Source organism: Gymnogyps californianus, chromosome 16 (genome assembly GCF_018139145.2).
Source record: "Gymnogyps californianus isolate 813 chromosome 16, ASM1813914v2, whole genome shotgun sequence".
NCBI lineage: Eukaryota > Metazoa > Chordata > Aves > Accipitriformes > Cathartidae > Gymnogyps > Gymnogyps californianus.
Window position 1 is genome coordinate 9,832,049 of NC_059486.1, and position 26,245 is coordinate 9,858,293.

General features: G+C 50.5%; 1 protein-coding gene across 1 annotated transcript in view; it reads right to left on the reverse strand.

Annotated features, from left to right (window-relative positions):
- Positions 1–3,228: 3,228 nt before the first annotated feature.
- Positions 3,229–26,245, reverse strand: part of MMP17 (matrix metallopeptidase 17) — a 68,766-nt gene continuing 45,749 nt past the window's right edge. Inside the window, exons 3-10 of the mRNA XM_050906937.1 lie at positions 25,836–25,962; positions 18,305–18,588; positions 15,146–15,322; positions 14,912–15,011; positions 12,641–12,723; positions 8,227–8,379; positions 5,497–5,754; positions 3,229–4,226 (exon numbers count right to left, since the gene is read on the reverse strand). Of these exons, the coding sequence (XP_050762894.1) occupies positions 3,898–4,226; positions 5,497–5,754; positions 8,227–8,379; positions 12,641–12,723; positions 14,912–15,011; positions 15,146–15,322; positions 18,305–18,588; positions 25,836–25,962 (1,511 nt within the window). The 3' untranslated portion in view covers positions 3,229–3,897. The remainder of the gene's footprint in view (positions 4,227–5,496; positions 5,755–8,226; positions 8,380–12,640; positions 12,724–14,911; positions 15,012–15,145; positions 15,323–18,304; positions 18,589–25,835; positions 25,963–26,245) is intronic.

Here is a 26,245-nt window from a genome sequence, read left to right on the forward strand (position 1 = left end):
CTCTTCTCAATAACTTTATTGTGTTTCTCAAGCTGCTAAATCCCAGGTCTTGTCTGAGATGACTTGTTATTAATTCTTTTAAAATCCAGGCATTGCCATGTCTTTGTCATTTGAAAACTGCTCCTGCCCACCTTACTCTTATTTTTTTTCCTTCTGCTTTTCTTTAGGGTAGCAAACCAGAAAAGTCCTTGAGGGCTTGCTGAGCCTGGGGATGGGTGGGAGTGAGAGCCAGGAAAAACCTTGACTGGGACCCTGGAGCCAGCCCCAGCAAGCATAGCTGCCATAAAGTCAGGTTTTCAGCTTTAAATACTCAGGGGTTCAGATGGCCAGTGCCCCCCCTTAAATTCCCATCCCTCCTATTACAGAGGAGAAGTATTCCAACTCTGAAACGACCTCACAGAATCCTCTGAGAATTTAAAGTCAGAAAATATCCAGACTGGGCAGCATGCAATAGGAATATGATGCTCAGGTTATTTTTTCGGAGGGTGGAGGTGGCTTTTCCAGCTAAGACTAAGGATGTTGTTGTGGAGGAGAGCCGGCCCAGGGACTCTGGGTAGGACCGGAGGAATCCAGGCACAGGGACGGTGCCAGGGAGCCCGGCAGCACAGCATCAGCAACATTTTGGAGTACAGAGACCGCATTTATATTACATTCTTATTTTAAGCCGCTAGGAAGCGCGACTATGCCCCTGCAGGCAGAGCTCTCCGGGGCCAGGAGCGGGTGCCAGCGGCCGTCTCTGCTGTCCTCCTGCGGCCACTGGCCCAGACCCGGCCTGCTGCCTCCGACCTCCTCTGTGCCCCCGGGAGGGGTCTGCATCCCCCGGCAGCGGTACGTCCCCCAGCCCATGCACATGTTCGCCGTTAGTTGGCTGTGCACCCGCTCAGCCCCTCTCAGAGACAGGTCCCATCCTCCCCAGACCCAGAAAAACAGGCGGTGAACCCGGCTTTAGAGGAAAACCCAAGAGACTAAGTTCCCCAAGTACCAGGTTCATGCTGTGATTTGCACCTATTGCCTCTACCCTACAAGTGATCTGCAAATGTGGTTGGAACTGTCCGGGGATTTCCGAATACACCATGCCCGGAGGGGCGGCTGCAGAGGCACTGCATGGAAGCCTTGGGGCCCTCGTGGCCTTCACAGCCCCCCCCGCAGCTGGGCACAGGGCTCTCTCTGCTTTGGGTCTGTAAAGCATGAAACCCTTTCACCGATGGATCCACACTGCTTCACCCACGCGGGACTGCTGTGTCCCCATGGGGGAACGATGCAGCACCCTGAGCACCAGGGTGCTAGCTATAATGGTGTCTTTATGCCACGGACATCTGCTCCCAATGCCCCAGCCCAGCCGACCCTGCGCTGGTCGGTGACCTCAACGGGAAACGCTCCAGCTACCATTTCCATCCCGGGTGAGTTCAAGCCTCCTGCGGCCGCATCCGGAGCTGACGGCAACAGCAGGGCAGCTTTGCCAGTGGCTGGGGGAACAGCCAAGGAAGCCACGTGCCAGGAGGAGACAGCAGCATTTCTCCATCCTCCCCAAGGGTTGTCCAGCAGCAGCGGAGCCCCGATTCCTGCTCCATTTCTGATCATCAAAATGCATAACTTGAAGTAGAGGAAGGCATATTGAAAGCCTTTCCACAGGCTTTATTTATAAATCACAGTCACCCATGTTAAATAAACGTCATTTAACTTGACATCCCGTTAGTGTGGGTCCCAGCACCACTGTGACCACATCAGCACGGCTGCAGGGCCACCGGTCCTTGTCACCACAACAGGCTCCTTGGTTGGGCTGGAGAAGCCGTGGAAGCAGGGCTAGCCATGTCCCTGCCTCCTCTGATCCTTCAGGTGCAGCTTCTGGATAGTTCTTTTGTGGAGGAAGAAGGAAAAAAAAAAAAAAGGGGGGGGGGGGGGGGGGAAGAGAGAGGGTGTCTTCCCCAAAATGCTGTGCTCCTACCTGGCCTCATCTCCAAGAGAAATCTATAACATGCTGACATTCATACAGTGTCACCCTAGCAAGGACTACAAGCCGTGTCTTCTTGACACGAGAGGGGAGAGGAAGAAAAGCGATGTGAACCGAAGGAAAATCCCATCTCCCGCGATGGCAGCCCACAACACCCTGCTCCTGTAGCCTCTGCTCAGCCCCGCAGGCAGAGATGGGATGAGGAGCTGCCTTGAGCAGAGCAAGACTGATGCAGTGGGAACAACAGCTTTACTCAGCAGAGGGAGCTGCTACATTTGAGTTTTTTTGGGTTGTATTTTTTTTTTTTTTAAGGATAATTAATGGTTTAATGGGAGGTTTCCATTGACTCATGCCCCATAAAATCACACTGTAGCACATTGTCCTGAAAATAGCTGCACCCTGTGAATGATTGGGACTATTTAAAAATGCAAACAGCAGAGGGGGAAACTCAAGGTGACCCCTTTTTTCTATCAGGAGGCAACTGTGCACATCTGCCTTTCCCGCTGTGCCACGGAGGGCTTTGTGTTATGCCCGACCCCATGGCAAAAGCCCTGGCTGGCACCAGGGCCAGCGGAGCAGCCTCGGGTCCCACAGTGACACAGCCTGCGGCTTCCTGCCTGCTGCCGGGTCTTCCCAAGGAGCTGGCCCTGGCAGAGGCAGCAAGAGACATTTCTGTAGGAGCTTTACAGAAGCAGGACAGAGAACAGTGTGTCCCAGTGGCTGCTGCCCATTCCTCTCCTTTAACACCCCTTGACAACACCAGATTGGAGGACTCTGGCCTTCCTGACATCTCTATTGCAGTTCCTAGCACAGGTTCTCTCTCACCATTTTCAAGGACTCTCAGATGCCCAGTTATACTGAAGAAAATGGATTAGCGGTGAGAAACCCCCCCTCGGAACATCCTAATGCAGCACTTGACCTTGCTTCCGTCGCTCCAAACTCCTGGCAGAGGCATCAAGAAGAGTTTAAGGCTGACTGTGCAGCATCCCTCCTCCCTCCAGCCCATCCTCCGCAGTGCAGCCAGGTATGACAGAGTCACAGATGAATGCGATACATCTTGATCCCTCCCAAAACGTAAAACAACCCGAAACAGGAACTCCAAGAGCAGGAGTTCATGTGCACCGATTAGGCTGGGGTGGTGGGTGTAATTGCATCTCATTTGGCTGCACTCAGCAGGGTTACTCCTTGCGTAGAGGTGAGGCTGCTCCCGAGCCTCAGTAGTCAGCACCTTACTGCAGGTGGCAGGCTTGGTCTGGCAGAGGACTGGGAGATCTCTGTGTAGGCAGCCAAGGTTTATTAGAGAAATTGTTAAATTCAAATGACTCGGATACAAAGATAAGCTGCGTTGCCTTCTGAAAGGCAAAGGTGTTTCTGACCCGTAGAAGCTGATACAGGTTACCGAGACATCAGTGACCACAGCAGGTTTGACAGTAAAATGATCACCTTGCAGTTAATCTTAGTGGAGTCAAAGTTCCTTTCTACCTAGTACATCCAATAGGATGCGTACATTGTGTCAGCATATAACTACCACCTCTTGCCTATAGCCTTGCTGCCTTTCCTCCGGGATGTTGCCATCTGTCTCAGCAGCATCTCTTCTGGTCCCATTCAATCACAGGAGCTCTCCCCTCCCTCCTCTGCCGTGTTTAAACATCCAAAGCAACACATTTCTATGGAACATTTCTAAATTCAACATTAGGCTGCTCTCATCTTTAACCGGATGGGGGAATAAGAAGGTGCAGAACTCAAAATCTGTTATTAGACCTTTAAACTAAAATTAAAAAGAAAAAAAAAAAGCCACCCACTGTTCATTTCTCATGGAGAATTCAAACCCTTCACCGGCATGTTCCTAGGAATGTTTTTCTGCTTGCAACAGTTAGCATCACGCGATCGTATCCACCTCCTCTCCCTGGAGCACCATGGCATTGTTTTGTCCGTGGGATGAGATGTCATAGGGCTGCACACATCAGTGTTGCTGTCCACACGCTCGTCAGCACGAGGCTGGCTGACAGTCTGAGCACAGGGCAAGCCCGGAGGGACGGGGAGGCTGAGGTACAGGAGCAGACCTCGTAGCCGTTTTCTGAGCGGCTCTCGTCATGCTGCCCTGGTTTGGAGCGTGCCCCAGTCCTGCTGCTCCCGGCTGCTTCTGGGGAGTCGGACTGCATGTCGCTGCACACCAGCCAGTCTCTAGCGATGGACTGGGGATAACCAGGCTGGGCCTCCAGGTCACTGTCCAGCACTTTCCAGTACTCCTTGCCCCTGAAGAAGTAACTTGCACCTGCAAAGAGACCAAAACCCAAAGGCAAGATGAGCGGCGATGGGCGCTCTCCCAGTGGAAAGGGAACAGGAGCACTTGGAGCAGCAGAGCAGCGCTCCCACCTCAGCTGAACCCTGGGGAGCAGAGGCACATGCGATCCCACTGCTTGTTGCCAATACTCTCTCTAACTGCAGGAGCACAGCGGCTGCTGGTGGGATGCTCAAAAAGATGATGCTACGCCCGGCTGGGATCTCTCACACCAGCCAGGAGCCACCAAACAGATGGGAGGCGGGTGGCGAGATATCACCTCTTCTATAGTGGGTCCTAGAGCAGATGCATCCCCCTGGTACTGAGGGTGTGCAGGGTAAAAACCCTAGTAAATCCATGGCTGGACACACCATACACATCTCTCAATAGCCATCAGTGGACAATCTTGTAACAGGGCATGGTAAGGCTGAAGAAGACCTCACCTACCTGTTAATGACCTGGGGTGCGTGCTGCTATCCCCGGGTTCAGATAAATAACCTGAGCCTGGCAGGGCCCTGGGAACCTTCTGCTCTCAGGAGTGTTTTTTCCACTCTGAACTGGGAGATTGTGAATTCTCTAAGCAGGTACCATGCTCATGGAGGACTCCTACCCATGTGAATGGTCGGTCACTCTCAACAGCTTTGGAAATTCAGCTTGAAAAGCCTCTGGAAACGTCCCTCCCCTCTGCCTGGTTTAATTGTTGCTATTAAACTGTTAGGTCACCGGTAAATAAAACCTGGAAGTGCCACTTTGTTGTGAGCAAATGGCTGGTTTTAAACATCTCCTGTGACAAAATTTTTGTGGTCTTTTCAGGGGGAAGAAACCACTGAGAAATCTCATCCTCGGAAAAGAAGTCGTAACTCTAGGGAAAACATTGCCTTTAAAAATATTTACTGTCCACATCCTCATATATCTAGCTAAAAATCCAATGACAACAAATTCAATGAGGAGCAAATCAGCACACATTAGGATAAAAATCACTGCAAAACAACATCAACTGTGTTCTTTTAATAAAATCAAATTATTAGGCCCCCAGGATATTTTTGTTGCCTGCTTGAAAATTACAAAGTCTTTTAGCGAGCAGTGCGGGGAGCTCTGGCTGGAAGCCTACCTCCCTCTTCAGCTTTCAGACACTGGGAACTGTCGTCCCATCTAGGGCTTAGCAGTTTATGTCAGCAGGCATGGTAGAAGGGGCTATAGCTCAAGTGCAAATAAAGCACTGATTTTTTTTCCTTGTGTTTTTTGAACTAGCATATAGACTCACCATCTGACCACCTCATGGCATCGTCTAAAGGGCTTGGTATTCCCTTCCACAGCATGGTCTCTGAAGGGTACCCGGGATCCATCCTCCGCTCATGGTCGTTGTAGCACCAGTACAGATTGTCCTTAAAGAAATAAGTCTTGTCATTGTGGGCCCAGGAGAAAGCGGCGTCAATTCCTCCCAGTGGCAGACCGAAGTCCGAGATCGGTCGTGGGTATCCTTCCTCCACGTTATTGTCTTTGAAGACCCAGTATCTGTCTCCTGTGGAAAGGAAAGAAGCACAGAGCAAAATCACAATTGTTTCACAGCCAAAACCAGCATTCCCCCACAGACAAGCTGATGTTTCATTATCGGTTGCCGTGACAATCCTCAGGGCTGAGCTCTTGGCATTTAAGGATACCAGCAGCCTGGTAGGGAACCTCGATCTTTGAATAGTTGCTTTTTTTGTGTCAGGCTCTCCATGGAGCACAGCCCCCCTTTGCTCCTGAACGGCTGCAAGCGCGACGGTCCTGGGACATGAACACACCGACAGCGTTAGTACGGTTGTCACTTTTATGTATTTCGTGGTGGCATTTGGTTTTCTGCCCCTTTGATTTCTGCCTGATATCCAACTGCAAGAAACAGAAAGTTACACGCAGCTTTTGCGGGCAAATCGGGCACTTTCTGCCTGCTATTTGACTCCTGAGAAGCAAAGTCTAGTCCCGCTTTGAAAGAGAAATTGCCACACTTTTTAGAGCCAGCCGGGCTGAAGGACCTGTGGATTTTAAGGGATGTAAGGAGGATGCACAGGGGCTGGACAAATCCCATCTGAGCAGCTCACTGCTCTTCAAGTGTCCTACACAGCCACCGCCCCGGCCCTACCCTGGGCAGGACAGAACTGTCAATATGGGTTTTTTTCTGATAAAAATGAAGCACGACATGACTGGCCCCTGGTCTGTAGAAAAACAAGAAAGTGAACCCAGATCTCTCAATTCCTACATAATCCTCCAGCTACTGGGACAGTCTTTCTGTTTGTACAATGTCTCTTTGGGGACCTGCAGTGTCCTTTTAGGTATCACACAACTATTTTAAAGATCAGGCTTTTTTCCTCCCTCGGTTTTCTAGAAAATCTGAAGAGGCACTTAAATACATGCCCATGTATCAGCAGCAGGACCTTAGAGGCCAAGGTAATTTGTGTGTTTTGGTTTCTGTCCAGGGATCAATGAAACAGCGCTGGAGAGAGAGAAAATGAGACAGTATTTTATAGCTGGAAAGAAAATCTTGAGTTTAATCTTAGGAGCTAGACAGGACTAAACACACACATCATGCGGGACCATGGACCGCTGTGCCCTGCAGGGGCAAGACCCCAGCTGTGGCACAGCTGTAATTCTGGCCTCACAAGCAGCCAGGAGGAGCCCCTGGCCCTGTGCTGCCGGAGCTCTGTCCGGCCCCAGCAGGGAGAGAAGGGAAGAAGAAGGGAAGAAGAAGGGAAGAAGAAGGGAAGAAGAAGGGAAGAAGAAGGGAAGAAGAAGGGAAGAAGAAGGGAAGAAGAAGGGAAGAAGAAGGGAAGAAGAAGGGAAGAAGAAGAAGGGAAGAAGAAGGGAAGAAGAAGGGAAGAAGAAGGGAAGAAGAAGGGAAGAAGAAGGGAAGAAGAAGGAAGAAGAAGGGAAGAAGAAGGGAAGAAGAAGGGAAGAAGAAGGGAAGAAGAAGGGAAGAAGAAGGGAAGAAGAAGGGAAGAAGAAGGGAAGAAAGCGGGCGAGTGCCGCTATGGGCTGCAGACCTGACTGGGAGGGTCTGGTGCCAGGCGTAAGGGCTGCCACGCTCCAGCTGGCCCCATTCCCTCCGGATCAGGGGAAAGGCAGAGCGGGGCTGGCTGCCCGAGGCAGCTGGAAACACGCGGCGGAGCCTTTTGCAGGCTGTTCCAGGGTTTGGCGCGGCTCTGCGGTGCTCAGCGCGCGGGCAGCCTGGAAGGGCTTCGGCTGCGCTTGGAAACGCTTCTGCGAGCTTGGAGGCTTGAGCGGGATGTAAGCCATTCCTCCAGCCTTGTTGGAGGAATCGAAACAAAATTATTGCTTTCAGAAGAGCTTGGTTCAGCACTTCTGAAACCAATAATTGCACCACGCTCAGAGCAGAATGGTCGAGAGACAAAAAGCAATTTCCAGCCGGGGAGCACAGAGGGCTGGGATGTATTTAGCTCTTCAAGCGCACAACCTTTCTGAAACAAGAGCTAGTGCCTGCCAGGGGCTTGGGTGACATTCAGCACATGGGTAACATCTAACCAGCACAGGCGAACGGTTTGTGGGGGACTTGGACATTTGTATAGGAAGCAAGAGCTAATTGCTTTCCTCCAGCTCTTCTGAAAGAAACTTGCAAGTTATTTTAGATAAAGAGAGAGGATTATACCACTTATTTCAATTAAAAAAAATAGTAACAGAAATATAATTAGCAAAACCAAGCTCTTCAGGTTTTGTTTTTGTCCCCTCTGCTGCTGCTTCTCTTCTCAGCAACAAATACCAAAAAGAGAAAAGGCCAAAGAAGGAACACACAACCTTCTCTGCTACGTTTTCCCTGCCCTCCCTACGAGCTGGTTTCTCCCAGCCTTGCTTATGGACAACAGGTCTCGGACCTGCCCTGGGAGATGCTCAACGGCTGACGCTGGTGTCTCCTGCCTGCAGGAGAGGTCAAAACGCTGCCAAGGTACCTGGTACGCCAGGGAATCACACGTGCTACCTCCAGCACTGTGTTCACTCTCACCTTTGAAGAAGACGATCTTGTGGTCGCTGGTTCGCTCATAGACCGCGTCCAGGCTGTCCAGGTTGAGCGGCAAGCCCCTCCAGAAACGGTGGATCTGAGCCGGCTGGAGGGAGACCAAGTGCTTATTGCGAGTCAGTCTCCAGAAGTACTTGCCTGGAGGAACAGACTGGACATTACTGAACCACACTGCAACCCACCTTCGCCGGGGGAGATGAGCGCCAGGCACGTGGCAGCAGCAGAAAGCAAAGCGCGTGAGATGGGAGCTATGAATTAGAGGCATCCTGCTTTCCAGCAGCAGCTGCTAGCGCTTTCTATTTCTAGCAGCTATTAGAAGAAATCCCCTTTTTGGGATCAAAATAATCTTCTGGACATTGCACTGGAGTTGTTATACTCCTGGCCACAGTGTGAAGCTGCACCGCTGAGCCGGAGCCGGTGAGAGGAGCCTTTCATCTCCTCTCTCCCTGCTCTGCGTGGGACCTCCCGGGAGCCAGCAGGACCAGGCAGCGGCTGAAGCTACAGCAGGCACCAGCAGCCTTTAGTGAGAGCCTCTGAAGAAACATCCTTATTTCTCCTCTCCTGGAGCACCCGCAGCTTCCTGCACACAGGGTGCCCAGCTGCTTTCATATTTAGAAATGCATATGATGTTACAATGAAACACGGAAATATCAGAGGGTTTTTTTTAATGAAGAAAGAGAGTAAGAAAATAGAGGAGGAGGAGGAAAGTATATTAATAAAACTGGAAGGGGTTGAGGTGGGGAAGGAGGCACAATTAAGGAGGTTGGTACCATCTAGAGGTGTAGAATAAGCAGGGGACCTTGATCCTGCGGTGCTCCCAGGGGCTGAACATACCAGTGGTGTAAGCAAACACGCTTCCAGCACCTGTAGCAACACTGCCCTGGCTAGAAAAGAGTTTGGCTTGGGGTATTTCTGGAATATTTTGGGTAATGGAAAAGGAAACAGGTTTGTCCTCTGTGGGAAGGATGCCAAACTTTCTCCTGCCGAAGGAGCCTTATGTGGGATTTCCCGAGGAGTCTTAATGATATTAGGGGCAACTCAAAAACCTGACTCTCTGCACTGTCTCTGGGATTCTCAGCCTCAGTTTTTGCAGCACACTTCATGCTGCTTTTTCCCCTGGAGAGTTCCACACAGTGAGATCTGAGCCGGAGCAAGATCTCTAAGAGCCAACTCTCAACTTTGTCTCATATTTGTTATTGCCTGTTAGAAATTATTGCATGTTATTTACATCTGCTCTTGCATGGATTCCCAAGGGAGGATAAGCAATAGAAACCAAAGATGCGTCTTCAGATTTGTATTCACGACACTCAGCCCCTTCTCCAGAGCCGGCAGATTGTGACACCGTCTTTTAAAATTTTATGGAAATTGGATCTTAGCCTAGTAATGCAGGAGGCGAAACTCTAACACTTAAACATCTGCAGAGAGGGGGTTTTATTCTAATTATAAGGATTTATATCATATTCTTGTTCTTCTGCTCCAGTTTGCATATTTGCTCTATCTGACTGAAACCCACAAATGAATAATACATTCAAATGTGGTAGGAATTGCCATAATTACAGATTCTTTTTAAGAACATTAAAAAAAATAGGATTCAAATTTGGTGGCCATTGTACATCGATGGAAACACATGTAATTAAATAAAGATGATCTCTGCATCTCTAATTAGCGAGGCACTAGACAAAGCCAGATTTTCACTTTTTTAACAGGAAATACAGCTTGACATAATTCCTTCTTTAGCAGATAAGTATCTGAACTTCGGAGTGCCCTGGGCTCATTTGAGACAAGGAGGGAAGCCTTAGTGCTTTTGACATTTCAACCCTCCGCCAGCAATGGGCTCAGCGGGTGTGCAACTGCAGCAAGCAAGCTTTAAATCTACCCTCAAAACAGCATAGCCTGGGCTGTTGGTTAGTTCAGTTGGTTTTTTGATAAGCTATCAGGAAAAGGCAAAAAAATATAGCAACTAAGTAGCAAGGAATTCTTAACACGACAGCCCCAGCCTGCCTGTGCTCATGTTTTGTCATGGCCAAGCCTGCTCACCAAAGTGCTGTGGTTGCTTGGACAATCATCAGCCAAAGCCAGATCCGTGGGGGAATTGCTGCCATTAGCATGCAGAAATATAATAAAATGAAATATCTCAACCCCGTGTTTGTTTAAAAAGCTTGATTTAAAACCACCCGCCAAGGTGGCAAACTGAGCAGGATGAAAGCCAAGGGTAAAGTCCTGCTGTCCCGAGTGTCTTGTTTTATATGGATGATGGGTTGAGGCAATTGCTTTCTTTAATACCAGGTGCTTTTGATCCCAGCTGTGTACCACGCTCTTCATACTTTGGCTGCCGCTGGCAAGATTGCTGCACGCATTATGCAGACACACACAGAGGCCAAAGTTGTTTTAAAACTTCAGGAGTCTGTAGCAAGGCATCTAAATCAAAGCAAGTGGTGTTTTGGAAGTGCGGAGAACCCACCGTTGCCTTCGCTATGACAAGCCTGGGAGCCCTGGGGAGTTCCAGTCCTGGTGTCTTCGCGGTGGGAGAGGCTGCTCTCCAGCTAGGGAACCAGCTGGACCAGCTCAGAACAAAATGTCCATCGATGGAGGGAGCTCATCACTGGAGATCATTAAAATCCTGCCCAGAGGTGACATCCCCGCTCCTTGGTGCCCAGGACAGTTTGGTGGCAGCGATGGGGACTCCGAGGGAGATGCCGCACTCCGGAGGCAGCCGTGCAGCTGCCACCCACTGACACTGTGCTCTTTACATTTGCATTTTGGCCCACAATAAATATATCCAAAAATAGACACCAAGATGGATTACTCTTTAGTTTTCATCTTTTTTTTTCCCCCCTCTGAAAGACAGACAGCCATTTATCCTGGACACCGGTCCTTGTCTCTTATTTTCCCTTCTTCACTGTAGCTTTTTGGAGCCGTCATCTGAACAAATACCGCAGGGGAACAGCCTCCGTATTGTGCTCCCCTGAGGGCGCAGACAACATCAAATCCTCTGGAGCCCTTTTGCCATTCTTGCCTATGACCCGAGACTCGTACTCTGATACCCAGAGGGGTTATACGTGCCTGGACGCTGCTCCTGATCCCTGGGGGACATGCCTCTGCTTCCCCGCTGGATGGCTTTGGGGTGGCCAAATGGTGGCCAGGGATGGAAAGAAGTGCCTGGTGGGCATTTTTCCATCTTGGAAAGATGGGAAAGAAAGCCCATGTAGTCCAGCCTACACAGGCTCTGAACAGCTGAGAAGGCACCGATGGGATCCTCATCAACAGTCGGGCACCCTGGGAACACACTGCCAGCAAGTGTTTGCTGACACGGAACCAGATGGCTCTGCAATTGCACGCACGTTGTCTTTGAGCAATGCACAGCAAGCAGCATTAGGGAAGGTGAAGAACAGGAGGAAAGGAAAATTGGAGGCATCCAGGAAAAAAAACAGTGGAGAGCTGTTGTTGCTCTGCTCATCCTTCGTCCGACTCAGATTTTGACTCCGATAACGCGAATATCAGATTTTAGTTCTTCACTTGGGCAGTGCGATGCGATGGGCCAGACTGCGGTACGGTGTGCCGTGCTGGATTGTCACCAGCCCGGCTGCTTCAGAGGGAAGCGTTAGATCCCAGGACATGCCATGTGGGCATGCGCCTGGCCTGCTGTTAGGACACAGGTCCCTTGTGGGCGCCGCATCGGCTGTGCACTGCGGTGGGCAGGAGGGTTTGCCACCACCGGCACAGCTTGCAGGTGCTCCTCTGGTCTGTCCTTCCCAACCATCCGTCAGACCCCTAACCTGGCTCACGCTGCCCAACTGCTCTTGGCTGCATGTCCCACAGGTTAATTATGTGCTGGGTTTAAAAATATCCATTTTTATAATTTTAAAATAAATTGTGTTTCAGTTTCGCTGCCTTTCTCCTTTTTGGATAAAAGAAATAGTCAATTTACTGCACAGCCTTTTGGATACCTCTAGCACATCCCTTCTCCTCCTCCTCCTCCCTCTCAGTCCCCATTTAGCTGTGATCTCTGCCTGTCCCCCAGCAGTGCCACTGCATGTCCCTAGCCATCGGCTTCATGGGCACCTCCTCCTCTGCTGCACTGTGATAGACTGGGCACGAGCCGGGTGGTTTCCTTCTGCACTGGAGGCAGGATTCGCATTGACATTAAAATTTCCTTATCATCCGTCCTCAGCCTTAGTCGGTTGATTAAAGGTCTAAGCCCTTTGATCTGAGCCAAAAGGAGTCAGCAGCATGCGAGGTGCCTCCCCGGGTCTGCGGGCCCTGCAGCCTGCAAACCACAAGCCAGCTTATCTTCATCGCCCGCCCCAGCCTGTCCAACACTGCTGCTGCAGCGTTACACTGTCACATCAACATCACCGCAGGGCGACGCACGCAAAGACCGCCGGCAGTGGGCACTTACCTTTGAAGAAGAAAGCCTCTCCCCTGATCTGGGCCACCGCGTCGAAGTGAGTGTTGCATCTGTTGGGCACATCCCGCCTCAGCCTGCGGAGAGATGCCCAGGTGAGCAGCGAGGGGCCGTGTCCTCCATCCCACAGACCGCATCTCCCCTGTCCCCAGAGCCCCCAGCAGAAGACCACAGGCTGTGTCCATCTGTCGTTTCTCATGCTCAAACCCAGCCACGTGCACGGGGATTTCCAAGGCGAGCTTAGGAAACCCTCAGCCTGAAGACAGCTTTGTGGCAGACACGCTCCTTGGGCCACCGGAGACCATCGCTGAGAGTCAAGCAGGGACACACTCTACATCTACCAGCTAGCGTAACTGGTGAGGGCAGAGCTGGCTTGCCGCTCCCCAGCGGCACAGCGCGGCTCAGCCGTCTGCCCCCGGGCAGCAGGACACGTGGTGGATAAGAGCCGAGCAGCAGCATTTTGCTCCAGTGGCTGGGGACATTGCTGCTCCGAGGCTGAGCTCCAAAATGCCAGTGAGAGGTGACAGAGCTGCAGAGCAGAAGGCAGACAAGACCAAACACAGGGAGACGATGCCACATGTGAGACAATGCCATGTGATATGTGATGAAAGCCACCTGGCAAGTCGCAGCGGAGATACTGAGCTGCATTTAACAATGTAGGTGGGAAAGGCACAGAGCATGAAGGACCAAAAGCGCTATGAAGCCCAAGTGAGAAATGATGATTGATGGAGGACGAGGAGAGGATGCTGGGAACACGCACAGAAAAGCTGCTGTGGGTGACAAAGCAGCATAAATCCAATTTGCTGATAGAAGAGTTGTGCTGGGCTGCCAGCACCAGCTTTACAGCCCTCTTTGGGCACAAAACGACAGATGTGGAGGTGAACCCCATCCACCCTCCCAGTCATACACGGGGCAGGAAGAAGGGGTTGGCATGAAGAAGTGTCCTGCTCCTCCTGCTGCTGGTGCGAGATGATAGTCTCCTACAGCAGCAGGGAGAAATGCTCTTGTCCCTGGGTCAAAACACAGCCATACAGAGCCTCGTGGACAAGCTCCATTAGAAACTACACAGGAAGAAAGATAACTAATGGCATTCAGCACGTTCAAGGAAAAGGGTCCCTTAGGACCCTCATAGCCTTTCTGCAACCCCTGGCAGCTGGGACACCTCCACCAAGAGCAGGTGCTCAGCACCTCTGTACTGTGGGCGTCACACCAAGCAGGGCAAAGTAGGGTGAAGAAGGTGCTGAGGTGGGAAAAGTCACTGCAGCACAGGGATGTTTTTTCAAGATTATATTCTTCTTGGTCCCATTACTGTAGGAGTAATCCGGTTGTTCATGCTTCAGTGCTGTTATCCCCTCTTTGCAGATGGGGCATTGAGGCACAGAGAGATGAAGTGACTTCCTCAAGGTCAAACCCCAGATGAGGTCAGAGCAGGAGGTGAAGGTGACCTGCTCCATCTCTGCTCCTCTCACCTGGGGCGTTGCTGGTATCTGGCAAAAATATGCATGACCATGAACTCCTGCCTTTTTGTTCAGTGTCCCTTCCTCTTTTAACTGTCCTGCTGCCCTGGTAGTAAAACAATTTGGTAACTCCAACGTTTATTAATGAGCTAGATCCAGAACTTCCCTTAATGAGGGCATGCTGGTTGCTTGATGGCACTCAGTGTAAGCAGTCCTTTGCCAATTAAAACCTGCGTTGGAGTCAGGCTATCGGTCCACTTGTTCCAATATTCACCCCCACAGGTACATTAGGGAGTTGCTCACCATGGAAAGATTTAGGCAAGTTATGCTTGCACAAATCAGGATGCTGCAGAGGAAGCTGGATTAAAATTTCAGCAAGGATGAGTTCACCTAAGGGTGATGGGGACAAATTTCTGTTAACACAAGTAAAATTTTGAGTGTTAGGAAAATGCAAAGCATTCCAAGATGATACAGAATTTCTGGATGTGCCTTGAATGACAAAAATTAGCTAAGGGACAGATAGCACCTATCACTTGTTCCTGCTCTTAACCACTTCAGTTGTGGGCTGGCTGGCCAGTCTCCACACATACTGCTTGAAAAAAGCAACAGTGCATGCAGGAGATGATCAGGAGACGTGAAGAAGAAGGGGCGCTTTCTGTGTGTGTGTTTTCCAGAAGACATGAGGTCCAGAGGGAAATACCAAAGCCAGAGTGAGCAGGCAAGATACTGATGCTTGAGTGGAGCTTCACTACTAGGTGTCCTTTGCAGGAACATCAGCGACAGTTGAAAAGAAACAAACTCGACTTACGGGATAGTGGAGCGGTTCTCTGGCAGCTCTGGCAGGATAGGATGGTCATCGGTTTTGCTTACTTCAGGCTTGGCTGTGGGGGACACAGATTCCCTGACTCCTATGCGTAAAGACAAAGAAGCAGTAGAGGGGTACACCAGCCTCCCCACCAGCTCCACTCACCCCAGAAAACAGCTATTCCAGTGTGCCCCATGGCGGAAACGGGCCGTAGCTGGGTGAGGGACACAAACTTACCATAGAGTTGCCAGATTCGGACTTTGTCCTCATAAGGTAGGTCATACTTCAGAGGATCCCCCACTGGACCTTGGTAGTAGGGTCTCATGATAGACTCTATGGCAGAGATGTGAGTCAAGCCAATGGCATGGCCAAACTCATGGACAGCTACAGCAAATAGGTCCATCCCATGCGCATCTGGAAATAAAGACAAAATTGAAATAAAAGTCACTACCTGCTGATTGTATTTTGGGGGTTTGGGTGGGCTGTAAGGGCTGTAAGAGAAAGTATAGGTATATGTTGGATAAACAGGAAAGAAACGGTTTGGAGTAGGTGAAGCTTGAAAAAGACATTTTTCTCTAGTTGGAAAAAGGAGACTGAAGTGTATCATATGAAAATGGAAAGCAAGCCAGACATCAGCCCACAGTGCAAGTCCTTAGCCCCACACAAGCCTAGGGATCACCCCTCTTATTTCCAGATCACTGATGGCACCTGAGAAAGAGCTGGACAAACAGCTGAGACAGCAACCTCGGCGCAACCATCCGTCATCCCCGCTAACCGCCGCTTCAGGAGCTGGGCCAGAGCAGTCGTCTCCCGTACCTCACGCCTGCCCTGCAGCAGCTGCTGACACAGTCTTTGCGATGCCCAGAATACCAAGTTTCTGCAGCCGCTAGCCAGAAGCTCGTCAAAGGCTATCATAATGAGCAAAGCCACGTGCCAAGGAACCGGTGAGCGCCCGCCAGCGCCCATCTGCCCATGGTGCTCTGCTGGGCTTTCCCTGCCTGCACAATGCTGGCATCGCACGCTGCTGCCCTGGCCAAATCCACTACAAACGCCTTCCTGCACGCATACAAATGCGGAGCCGTTCACCTGCTCATCAGCCACTGACCCTGCTCATTTAACTGCTGTCCTGACAGGAAAGGGCAGAAAGGGCAGGTGACCACGTCCAGCGCGTTTCCAGAGGACTTGCCCGTCTTCTCCCCTTCCACACCTTGTGCAGGTGGGGCTGCAGTTCTGGGGTCTGCTCCCTTAGGCAAACACTGTGATCCTCCCACACCACACTGGGCATCAGGGAGACTTTATTGAACTTTGATGCCTTCTTTGATGACTTTTTTTCCTCAGTCCGGGCTGTCTCTACTCTATTCTCTTTCCCCAAATTTCCTTATTTGCAATCCAACCCCTAGTGCCTCACACTGCACCCACACACATCCCATCCCATACTCTCCAGAGCCTCAGACACTCGGGCCAGATCTCAACAGGAGTTAATGTCTGCTTCCAAACCTACACCACCGCTGCCAAAGCAAAGGAGGAAGTACTCCCAGGAGCCATACAGGACTGATCCTGCTCGGTGCATTCCCACCACCCAGCCCCAGACCAGCTGGGCCAAGCACCCGTGCAATTGCTGCCCCACGCTGCACAGCAATGCCCTGCACAGCAATACCAGAGGGTGGCAATAATTTTAAGTATGGTTCTTACAAAGATCGTGATTGCAAGTAGTGTAATAAAAAGGCAGCAAGGTCGGAAAGGTCTCCACGGAGCTCAGGGGAGTCCCATGTTCCCTGAGCCTTGGTCAGGGCCAAAGGAGATGTTGTGCAGAAGCAGCCGTGGTGGATTCTGCACAGTCCTTAGCGCTCCCAACAGGCTCGGGGTGTTGGGGGGGATATTTTTGCTGAATTCTGCTTTTTCCTGGATGACTATTATTTACAGTGTCTGTAAACAGCCGGGATTTTTATAACCTGTGCTGTTTTCCCCGGCACTAGGAGAGAACAAGACATATGCTTTCTGACATTTTAATGCCAAACTGACAACCTTGGGGATATTTTTATATCACCTACCAAGTTGTTATTTTTTAATCACTAGGGAGAACAAAATAAATAAAAGATGAAGCTCGGATAGCTCTGACCTTCAAAATAGAGGGCAGCTTTCCCACCGTCAGGCTCATCCCCTCATCCCTCGGTTGTGCTTGGAGGGATCCTCCCTGCAGGGCCGCTGGCCCCGAGCTTGCTCCTCCACGTGAGCCTGTTTCACAACAAACGTACCCAACCACCAGCTACAAAAGGGCACCACTCCTTACTTCATCACATAACACATCTGCGACGGCAAGCTACCACATCTCAGCGCTTGCCTCTGCCCTGTATGTCTGCAGAGCAGAGCTGCTGCTTTTTTTTCTTCCCCATAAGAGACATCAGTTGGGGTTGCACAGCGGCATGAACCAAGGAGAAGGTTGAATCCTGAAGAATCAGCCTGTCCAGACCTTTAGCCTTAACCCCAGATCTCCTCCAGCACGTCTGGTGAACACTCCTGCCCATGAACACTCAGCGGGGATGGACGGAGGTCAACTAGTGGGCAGGGAGGAGAGGGGCGGGGAGAAAGAAGGTATTAGCTGGTTTCAGAGAAGATGATTAAGTCTAAACGAAATCATTATGCTGAGGCAGCAGGAGCCCACTGGGAGGCTGGTGGAGGAGGTGGCGTGACAAGTAAATCAGCAGCTGGTGACCGCAGAGGAGACACTGTGTCAAAACGTGCCCAACACAAAGTTTGGGGACCTGATCCCCACAGATGGCTCACACAGCTGAGGAACACTCGCTTCTGAAAGCTCCTCTGCTTATTAAAACTCTGCTCTAGCCAGACAAGATGAAATAAAAGAAAAAAAAAAACAAACTGTAACTTGTAACCATTCTGATATCAGGCAACAGACATGAGATGGCAGGAAAAACCTAGTGTTCACAGGGGGCTTTTTCCCTGCAGACCACAGAGCCCTTTCCAGGCAGGTCAGCTTATAAATATGCTTTAAAAATAGGAAACCAGGACATGTGGCAGTGAAGTCACCCAAAAGACACCAAAGTCAGAGAATGCAGTCCCCATCCAAAAGCTCCAACAGCCACACACCACACCCCAGAAGAGATAGGGACTGGGGGTGGGTGATGGGGAGCTCTGCAACTGCCGATACGGTGGGGAGAAACACGGAGATGCCATTGAGGCTTCCAGGAACGTAGAAAGTCCTCAACGCTAGCTGTTGTCATTTCGCTAGCAATGCTGAGGAGGGAACCAGAAAAAGGTGTTGGGATCCCCAAGTCCAGGATGAAGGCGTAGTAAAGGCTAAACCACTCTAATCACCAGAGCAGAAGAGGGCAACTGGGAGCCTTTGCATTTGGCTGCAGCTCTCCCGCCCTGACCTACCTGATGATCGGAAGGTCCAATACTCATCATCGTCAAAATGAGTGTCTCCTGCCGTGTGATGGTCTCCAGGGAAGAAAGCATGTGCCACTGTCCCACCAGGCCCGTCAAAGGGATAGCCGTCATTGTGATCTGCCTTGGAGAAGTCTATCTGGATGTCGGCATTGTTACCTGCCACTTCGTGGAAATTCAGCGGGGTAATGTCGCTCCAGACCTTCAGGGCGTAGTACATCAGGGCTCGGACTGTGTCGTGGCCCAGGTGGGACTCTTTTGGGAAAGTGCGAACTCTGAAATAAAGAGGGCAAAAAAGAGGATAGGCATGAAAGACCTTCTCTGAGGACCACCAGGAAGGGCTCTGCAGGTGCCTGGTGCATCACAGAGCCTCGGTGAGGCCTCCAGAGCTCTTAGCACTCCTCCTGAGCGTGGGTCCTCTGGAAATACCGAGCCAGTCTTGCCCACCAGAGTGTGAAACATCCCATGCGTGTGAAACACAACCAGGATTTGAATCCTGATACCTCCCAATGCTGCTGTACCAGGTGGCAGTCAGCCTCAGAGGCACACTTCGTGCACAAACTCCTGTTAATACCCAGGACTGCTACCCTTGCCCAGCCTTGGAAATGCCATCGCCATGAGTCCCTTTCCAGAGCTTGCCCATTTGGTTTTTTCAAGCTCCCTTTCAGACCTATTAACAATTATTTTCTCACCACTTATTCGTTCCAAGTGCAACCCAAATATGCAAAGATTATTGCCTTCTGAAGCCTTTGTGCCACACACAGGCCCATCAGTTTTTCTGCAACAAACAGCAGGTCATTGCTCATTCTTATTACACACACACAGAAGTCCAGTAAGGATTTGCTGCCTCCATATATTTCCCGGCACGTCTGCTGGAGATATAAAATATACTCTGAAACCAGTACGCTGCCAGCAACCTCTGAGACTGCAATTCATAACAAGGGGGAAGAGGAAAGGATGTATTTTATGTAAATGGCATTCAAAATGCCTCCAGCCTATTGCCTGCAGGAGACAGGCTATCTGATGGAGCACTGCAGTTGAGAAGCTCTTGCCTTGCTTCTTGGTAGAAAAAAGCATTGACGAGCAGGGGCTTACAACATTACTGCACACATCACAGGGCTATTATAGTTTCTCTGTATCAGCACTGCATCCTTTGGTCCCCAGCTCTGCCTTGCCATGGAAGAGAAGCCAGGCGGGATGAGCTGCGTGCGGGCGTTTGCCCTGCAGCTGCATGATTCAAACCTCCCTTTCGGTCTGAGCTGGAATTAAAAAAAAAGTCAGTGTTTCCTGTATAACCAAACCTTAAAAAAAGAATTCCTAATATTGTTGATTTAATAGAGGAGGTGAAAAGACAAAGATGCAACAAGGCACCTTGGCTTCTAAAAGAGTATGTTTAGATAATCTTTCATTGACAATTCTGATAAAAATAAACACACTCCAGGAAAACGTAGTGTTGACTGAGTAATTATTGACAAAAACCAATTCTACTGGAAAATTTCTGGCCAGCTCTACCCCATTAATAACGGATACTTTATTTCTTGTGTACCAGCACACCAACCAAAGTGTTCATGAAATATTCATGGCTTGACAGATTTTTAAAGGCTGAAGCAACAATTATGATCACCTCACTTGCCCTCTTGCATAATATAGCTGGGAGAGCATCGCTCAGTATTACATCACTCCCCAGAACCAATGTGAAGTAATGACCCGACTAAACCTCTAGAGGTAATTACAGGTGTCAGAAGGGGACGTCACATCACTCAAGCTCTTCCTACGAGTAGTGATTTGGGTACTGGGAGACACCATGGATCAGAGAAGGGGAGTAGGAATGACTTGCTGATCGAGATTAGATGCTCCTGCTTTCACAAATATTTGCATATATCCCATGCCCTCAGAGACACGCAGCCCAAGGTGGGTACCGCCTCCTGACCTGGGCAAAACTAGTGAGTGTTCAATCCAGGACAGAACAAAAAAGGACTCATGAGAACAAGCAGAAATCTCACTAACAGTTTCTCTGAAGAGCTTGGGAACCCCATCCTAGAGACGGTGGGAATGAGATGGGTGAATCGGGCAAAACACATCACAGCCAGATGAGCAAAAATCACTCATATCTACACCTTTGCTATCCCTAAACTATTCTGGGCAAAGAAAGACCTTATCTACTAAACTAAATGAGTTAGCATACATGTAGCGTCAGATAATTGTAGGACTTCAAACAAAACACATTTGTAAAGAAGACAGCAAGGAGGTACAAACAGTATGAGCATGGGATTAGAAAAGACAATTTTCACGCAATTTTTAATTTATAGAGGAGACTGTGGCTGGACGTAAACCTCTACAGGACAAAAAAAGGCCACCTGGTTTCCAGATATTCCTTAACTAGGTGTCTTTGTCTTCCACAACACTCCTCTGGACTTAGATAAACCCTTTGCTGCTTTAATCTCTACTGAACAAGTCATTATATGTGTAAAACACACCATGTTTAGTCCAGGAATTACGACCTATCTCAAAGATCATGGTGCCTAGGGCATGAACTTAGATTCGGGAACATTATCTGCTCTTCCCTCCTCAAACCCCACTCAACTGCATGAGCCCCCTTCCTTTCCTTTCCCTCTCTTTCTAGCTGTAGAATGAGATAATAAATCTGATCTCCCTTGTAAAAGGACGGTGGATGAAAAGCCCTGTCTAAAGAGACAAACATTATTAATATTCATCCCAACCCCTGACTCCAGAAACATTACATTAAGGCAGAAACAGTATCAATACTTATTTTGCTTCTTATAAAAGGTCCTGCACCTCTGAGCTGACCCACATTTTATTAACATGCTGCAGGTGTAAGTGAAAAATCCCCCATCCTTTATTCATTACCATCATTATTTTTCAAGAGAATCCCATCAGGGTTTTTCAATTCAGCATCTGATTTGATTGCCGGAGCTCTGCTAATTGTTTTCAATGAGATTAGGAGAAGACTATTATGCTGATAGGACGTTCGTCGGCATTGCATTACCCAGTTCCACTGAAAAGGAGGCATGTTTCTAATGTCATGCAGATGCAGACAGGACTAAATAAGCTTCTTCCTACCTTGATTATTATTATTATTATTTGTAGTAAATGATGCTTAGGTACCCAGCAGAGAGCAGCGCTCCTTCTTCTTGGGTGTTAATCCCTCCTGTGACTCCCCTTACAGAGCTCCAATCACGGGCAAAAGCCTGACGTGAGTAATTGGAGAGAAACCTCTCCCCTCCAGCCATCAGAAAGGTGATAAGGACAGGGCCACTCAGTCCCCCTCCGGCCACCCCACCAGTGTGGCCCCGAGCCGCAGGGTTGGTCGCATCCCTCTGCAAAGCCACGCGCTGGGACACCCCGAGGAGCATCTGTCCCCGTGGCGGATGGGGCTGCGCAAGGCAGCATCAGCCGCGCCGCTTGAAACAGCGGCTGCCGAGCAGTACGTGGTTTTAAGTGGCACAACTGGATGCCAAGGAGAACATCTCTGCTCTGCTTTTAGAGCTCACCCAGGCGGCAGCACCGCCACACAGACAAATGAAAGCTGACTTTCACCCAGATGCTGCCAGTCCTTCACATGTCCCCCAAGTCCCCTCCTTCACTTGTCCCATCCCAAAGAGATTTTGGGTCCAAGGTGGTTAATAAGTAGAGGCCAGAGAGGGCTGATCTGCATCTGTTTGCTATTGAGGGGTACCCACACCAATAGTTCTTTTGATTTCTGGGTTCCTTTTTGGTTTTTGTCCTCCCAAAGACAAAAGTGGAAGAGTATTAGTGATGTATAAGAAATCAATTGCTGGTTAATGAAAGTACTCCTTCACCTTCTGCAGCCCTGAAACCGCAGAGAAATAAAATAAATGCTGATAACTACCGAACACAGCAGGCTAAGGATTGCCTGATAAACCCAAATTGATTTTTTGGGGGGAGGAGCGGGGAGGGAAGAGGGGACACTTGAAAGGGTGGATGCTTGCTGCCGTGGCAAAGGCGCTTTCCCAGCCGCCTGGAGCCACCCGCGGCACAAGCTGTGGCACAGCAGCCCCAATCCGGTGCTACCCCAACACTGCCCAACACCCCAATGCCACAAGAGGAAAGCAGTGGGGCTGTTTGCACCCTCCATTGCACCTCTCCCAGCACTTTGCAAAAATTACTGAATATTTTGGGGTGATAAGCCTTCTCCTGCCCTTTAATACGCACATATCACCAGGTGGCTCCCTGCAGCCCAGCAATGGGTGCCGGCACGGGAATAATCCATCCCGGGGAGAAGAGGTGGCTGAAAGCAAATTTCACAGCCAGTGTCTCAGGCTGCGAGAGGAGCAGCTGCTCCGGGGGGGGGGGGCTGCCAGAGCAGGGCCATCACACTTTGCTGCCCGCCCCAGCCATCGTGCCCCCACGCTGCCACCTGCGCTGGTGGCAGATGCCAATGTGGCAGCTGCCTGCAGTCTGCTCCAGCCGCTTGGGGCTTTTCCTACAAGGGTCCCAGTTGCCTGTGATGGGCACGTTATGACAGCCCTAAAGCAGCTCCACACCAGGGGGGTGACACTCGGGCTCCCCTCAGGCATCCGTCACCCCCAGGCAATGGGGGGCATGGCTGTCTGTGACCAGGTGGGCTTGGGCTGGGAGGTCTGCACGGTGGGATGCCACCGATTAGAGGAGAAAAATGGGAGGATCAGGTCCGTCATGGGGATGAGAGTGTGGTACTGGGGGCTACCCCGGTTGCACACCTTTACCCCACGGTACCTGCCCGGCAGCTGCCCTTCCATGCCTCGATAAACGCACATCTCAGCTCAGGCAGTGCCATGCCCCTGCCACGGGTGGCCTCAGGATGCTTGTGGCGATGATGGGCAGCGACTGACAGATGTCATTGCTCCCCTGCCGCTTGCGTTTGCTCCGGCACCTCATGTCCTGAGCGTCGCAGTTTCAAGGACTGCAGCTTTGATGAAGTGGCACCAGGGACTTGTCCTTAATTAAAGATGGATGAAAGTCAGCTCAGTCCAGCACCAGGCTAAGATTTCAGCAAGAAAAAAACCTGGGAAATTTAGAAAGCTGGGCTTCGGTGGCTTCCCCCTGCCCCAGGGACTTCAAAGCACGCAGAGAGGGGGCACAGCCCTGCCGCTGCATTTCTCATGACTGCAAGGAGATGGCGAGTGCCTGGGAAGAGAAGGAGATGCCGGCTGTGAACTCCCCTTCTGCAGGGCATAACCAGAAGCAATAAAGCAAAATTAGCAAAAGAAAAACGAGGCTGCAAACGCGAGGGGGAACTCGCTGCGGGCAGCTCCCGGCGCCGACACCAGCAGAGGGCATCCACTGCACGCCGCTCCCCGCGCCCCACTCCAGCCGCATCCCAAATCTATCCCACTGCCACCTCCATCAGCTTACCGAGTGCCCTGGTGCCTACGTACAACGCAGAAAAAAAAATCCCATGAAAAGAAAAATTTCTATGTGGCAATATCCTGGAAAATTCCCCTGGAGATCAGGTACAGAAGACTGTGTGTCTGATGCTGTACCAGGATGCTCTGACGCTGTACCGCAGGCTGCGCAGAATACCGCCTGTACAGTTTTGCCCCCTGAGCTCTCCAATCCCACAGGCTGGCTGTACTCAAGGGTAAAAAGAAGAAACCTGAGCAACCTGCATGCCTATAAGATCTTGTTTGCCAGACACTGCCTTCTCCATCAGTGCAGATGCCTATCCCAAGATCATCCTTTTGTACAGGTTTCTTACCTGTTTATTCCAGCCTCGCAATTGTTCAGGTTTTTCTTCAATTTTTAAACGCACGCCGTAATAGAATTTGGCTTTGTTTTGTTTTTTTAAAATCTTCAATCGATGTGTAAAAGGTAAGCATGTAAAACTTTATGCCTCTATTGGCAGATTTTCATGGCAGTTTCAAAAAAGCTATTTTAATCTCAAGTGTTGGATGTAAATACTATGTTGGAGTTTCTATAATGCTATAGCCTTCTGTTGGCTTATACAACCTCCAGTTATAAAATACAGCCCTTGAACAAAAGCCAAGATCTTGGAAAGGATCAAAGAATAAAAAGCAGAAAAGAGTTTGTCAGGATGACATTTTTTAATGTCATACCTATAAAATAGTCTCAGACCTAACCCCCTTTTTATGGCAATCTTTGCTGCAGCATCACAGTTTCCAAGGCGGTGGGAGGCAGGGAGTATCCCGGGGCCGCGTCCACCAGAACAGCCTGACCCCATTCCCTCTCCACGCTTCGCTCCAGCCTGGGACTGCAGACACCGCGCCAGCACAGCCGGAGTCCTGGTGGTACCTGCAGCACCGGGCTCCTGACCGCGCCGCCCGGGCACTGCGCCTGCCCCGCCGTGGGATGTAGCTTGGGTTTGTCCAGCCCAGCTTTGCCCAGAGGAGCTGCCGGGGTCAGGGCTGCGCGCGAGCCATGCCCCTGCACTGGCTCTGGCAGCTCGCAGGACATCAGGGCAGGTTTTATTGCTTCACCCAAAGGGACTTTTTCCTCTCTGAAATATGAAGTTTCTTCCTCTTACCCATCAAGATGGGGCTGGTCAACAGGGAGACAGGCTGAGCTTTTATAACGTGGATCACTTCACTACGAGAAGCTATCCATAAGCCAAAGTTGTTTCTTACTGAAGCTGAATTATGTTTATCTTTTCTGAAAATAAGGTCTCAGAGGGATGTGCTGGAACATGGACCAAATCCCTGGTAAGGCCACAGTTTCAACACGTGTCAACAGCGAAAGCTAAGTCGAGATTTGTTACTGCAGTGGGAGGTGGACTCACTCTAGGGACTACGTCAGGATCAAAGAGAAGCTTATTATTAACAAGGAGATCTCTCCATAGCATCCACATGTGTTTTCAGGATAGTACGAGCACCTCATGGTGCTCACCTTTCTTGGAAGAACAATCACTGCAGCACATGGTCTTTGAGGGAGGAAAAATGAGTCCCAAAAAGCACAAGTCTTGGTGGAACAGGAATCAGCTTGTTTGCCAACGCTGACCTGCACCATGACTGCAGGGTCTCTGGAAGTTGGACCTGAACTTCTGCATGTCACAGGTTCAGAGTGATCCACATGCGTTGCTCCTTGACGTCAAGGGAAAAATACTCCCCTGTGGCAAGGACTAGGAGAAAAAAAAGTGACTCTATTACCCAGAAAATGCTCCCAAACCTTGGGCTCAGGTGGGGCAAGAGAAGCAGCCGCCCCATCTGTGCCAAGCCAAGTCTGTGGCAGCTGCTTGAGAAAGCGCAAAGTCCCAATGAACTCAAGAGAAATGATGCTCTAACCATTGCAATGCAGCAAAGAGCTCCCAGGTAATCCACCAGCCAAATCCGCACCATTCCCAGTTGGTGGCTGAGTAGGTCCAAGAAGTCAAGGCTGGGATCGGCACGAGAAGAGTTTAAATAAATAGTCTGTGGCGTTCTGGGAGCGCAGAGGGACATGTTTTAACACGTTACCCTGAAACTCATCACAAAGCCGTATTTAGCCCAGGTCTGTGTGGGATCAGCCCTTCGCTGCAACATTTCAGTAGGGGAGGATGAATTCCTACCTCCAAGACAAGTTCCTTTTGCTCCATTTGGTGATAGCCTGCACAAATCGCTTCCTCCTGGTCTCCGCGGCAGCGAGGTCAGGCAGAGAGCAGCGAGGGGTCTTCATCAGCTCCAGCGTGGCGTCGTCTAGGGTTGGGGGGGGGGGGGGGGGGGAAGAAATCATGGGAATGGTGGGTTAAGAAATCCCAGGGGGGACAGGGAGAAGGGAAGGGAAGTGCTGAGGATGTAGCAGCAGAGCAAAAGGCAATGCCCAAGAGCCCGTTGGGGCACAGCCCCGGCATCACTCATGGTGACACCCATGGGGCACTGAGCCCCCTCCGTGCCACTGCGGCACCCACCAACAGCAGCAACTCCTGCTGAAAGCCCATTTCTTCAAAGCACCCACCAGCTGGGGCTGCCAGGAGGTCAG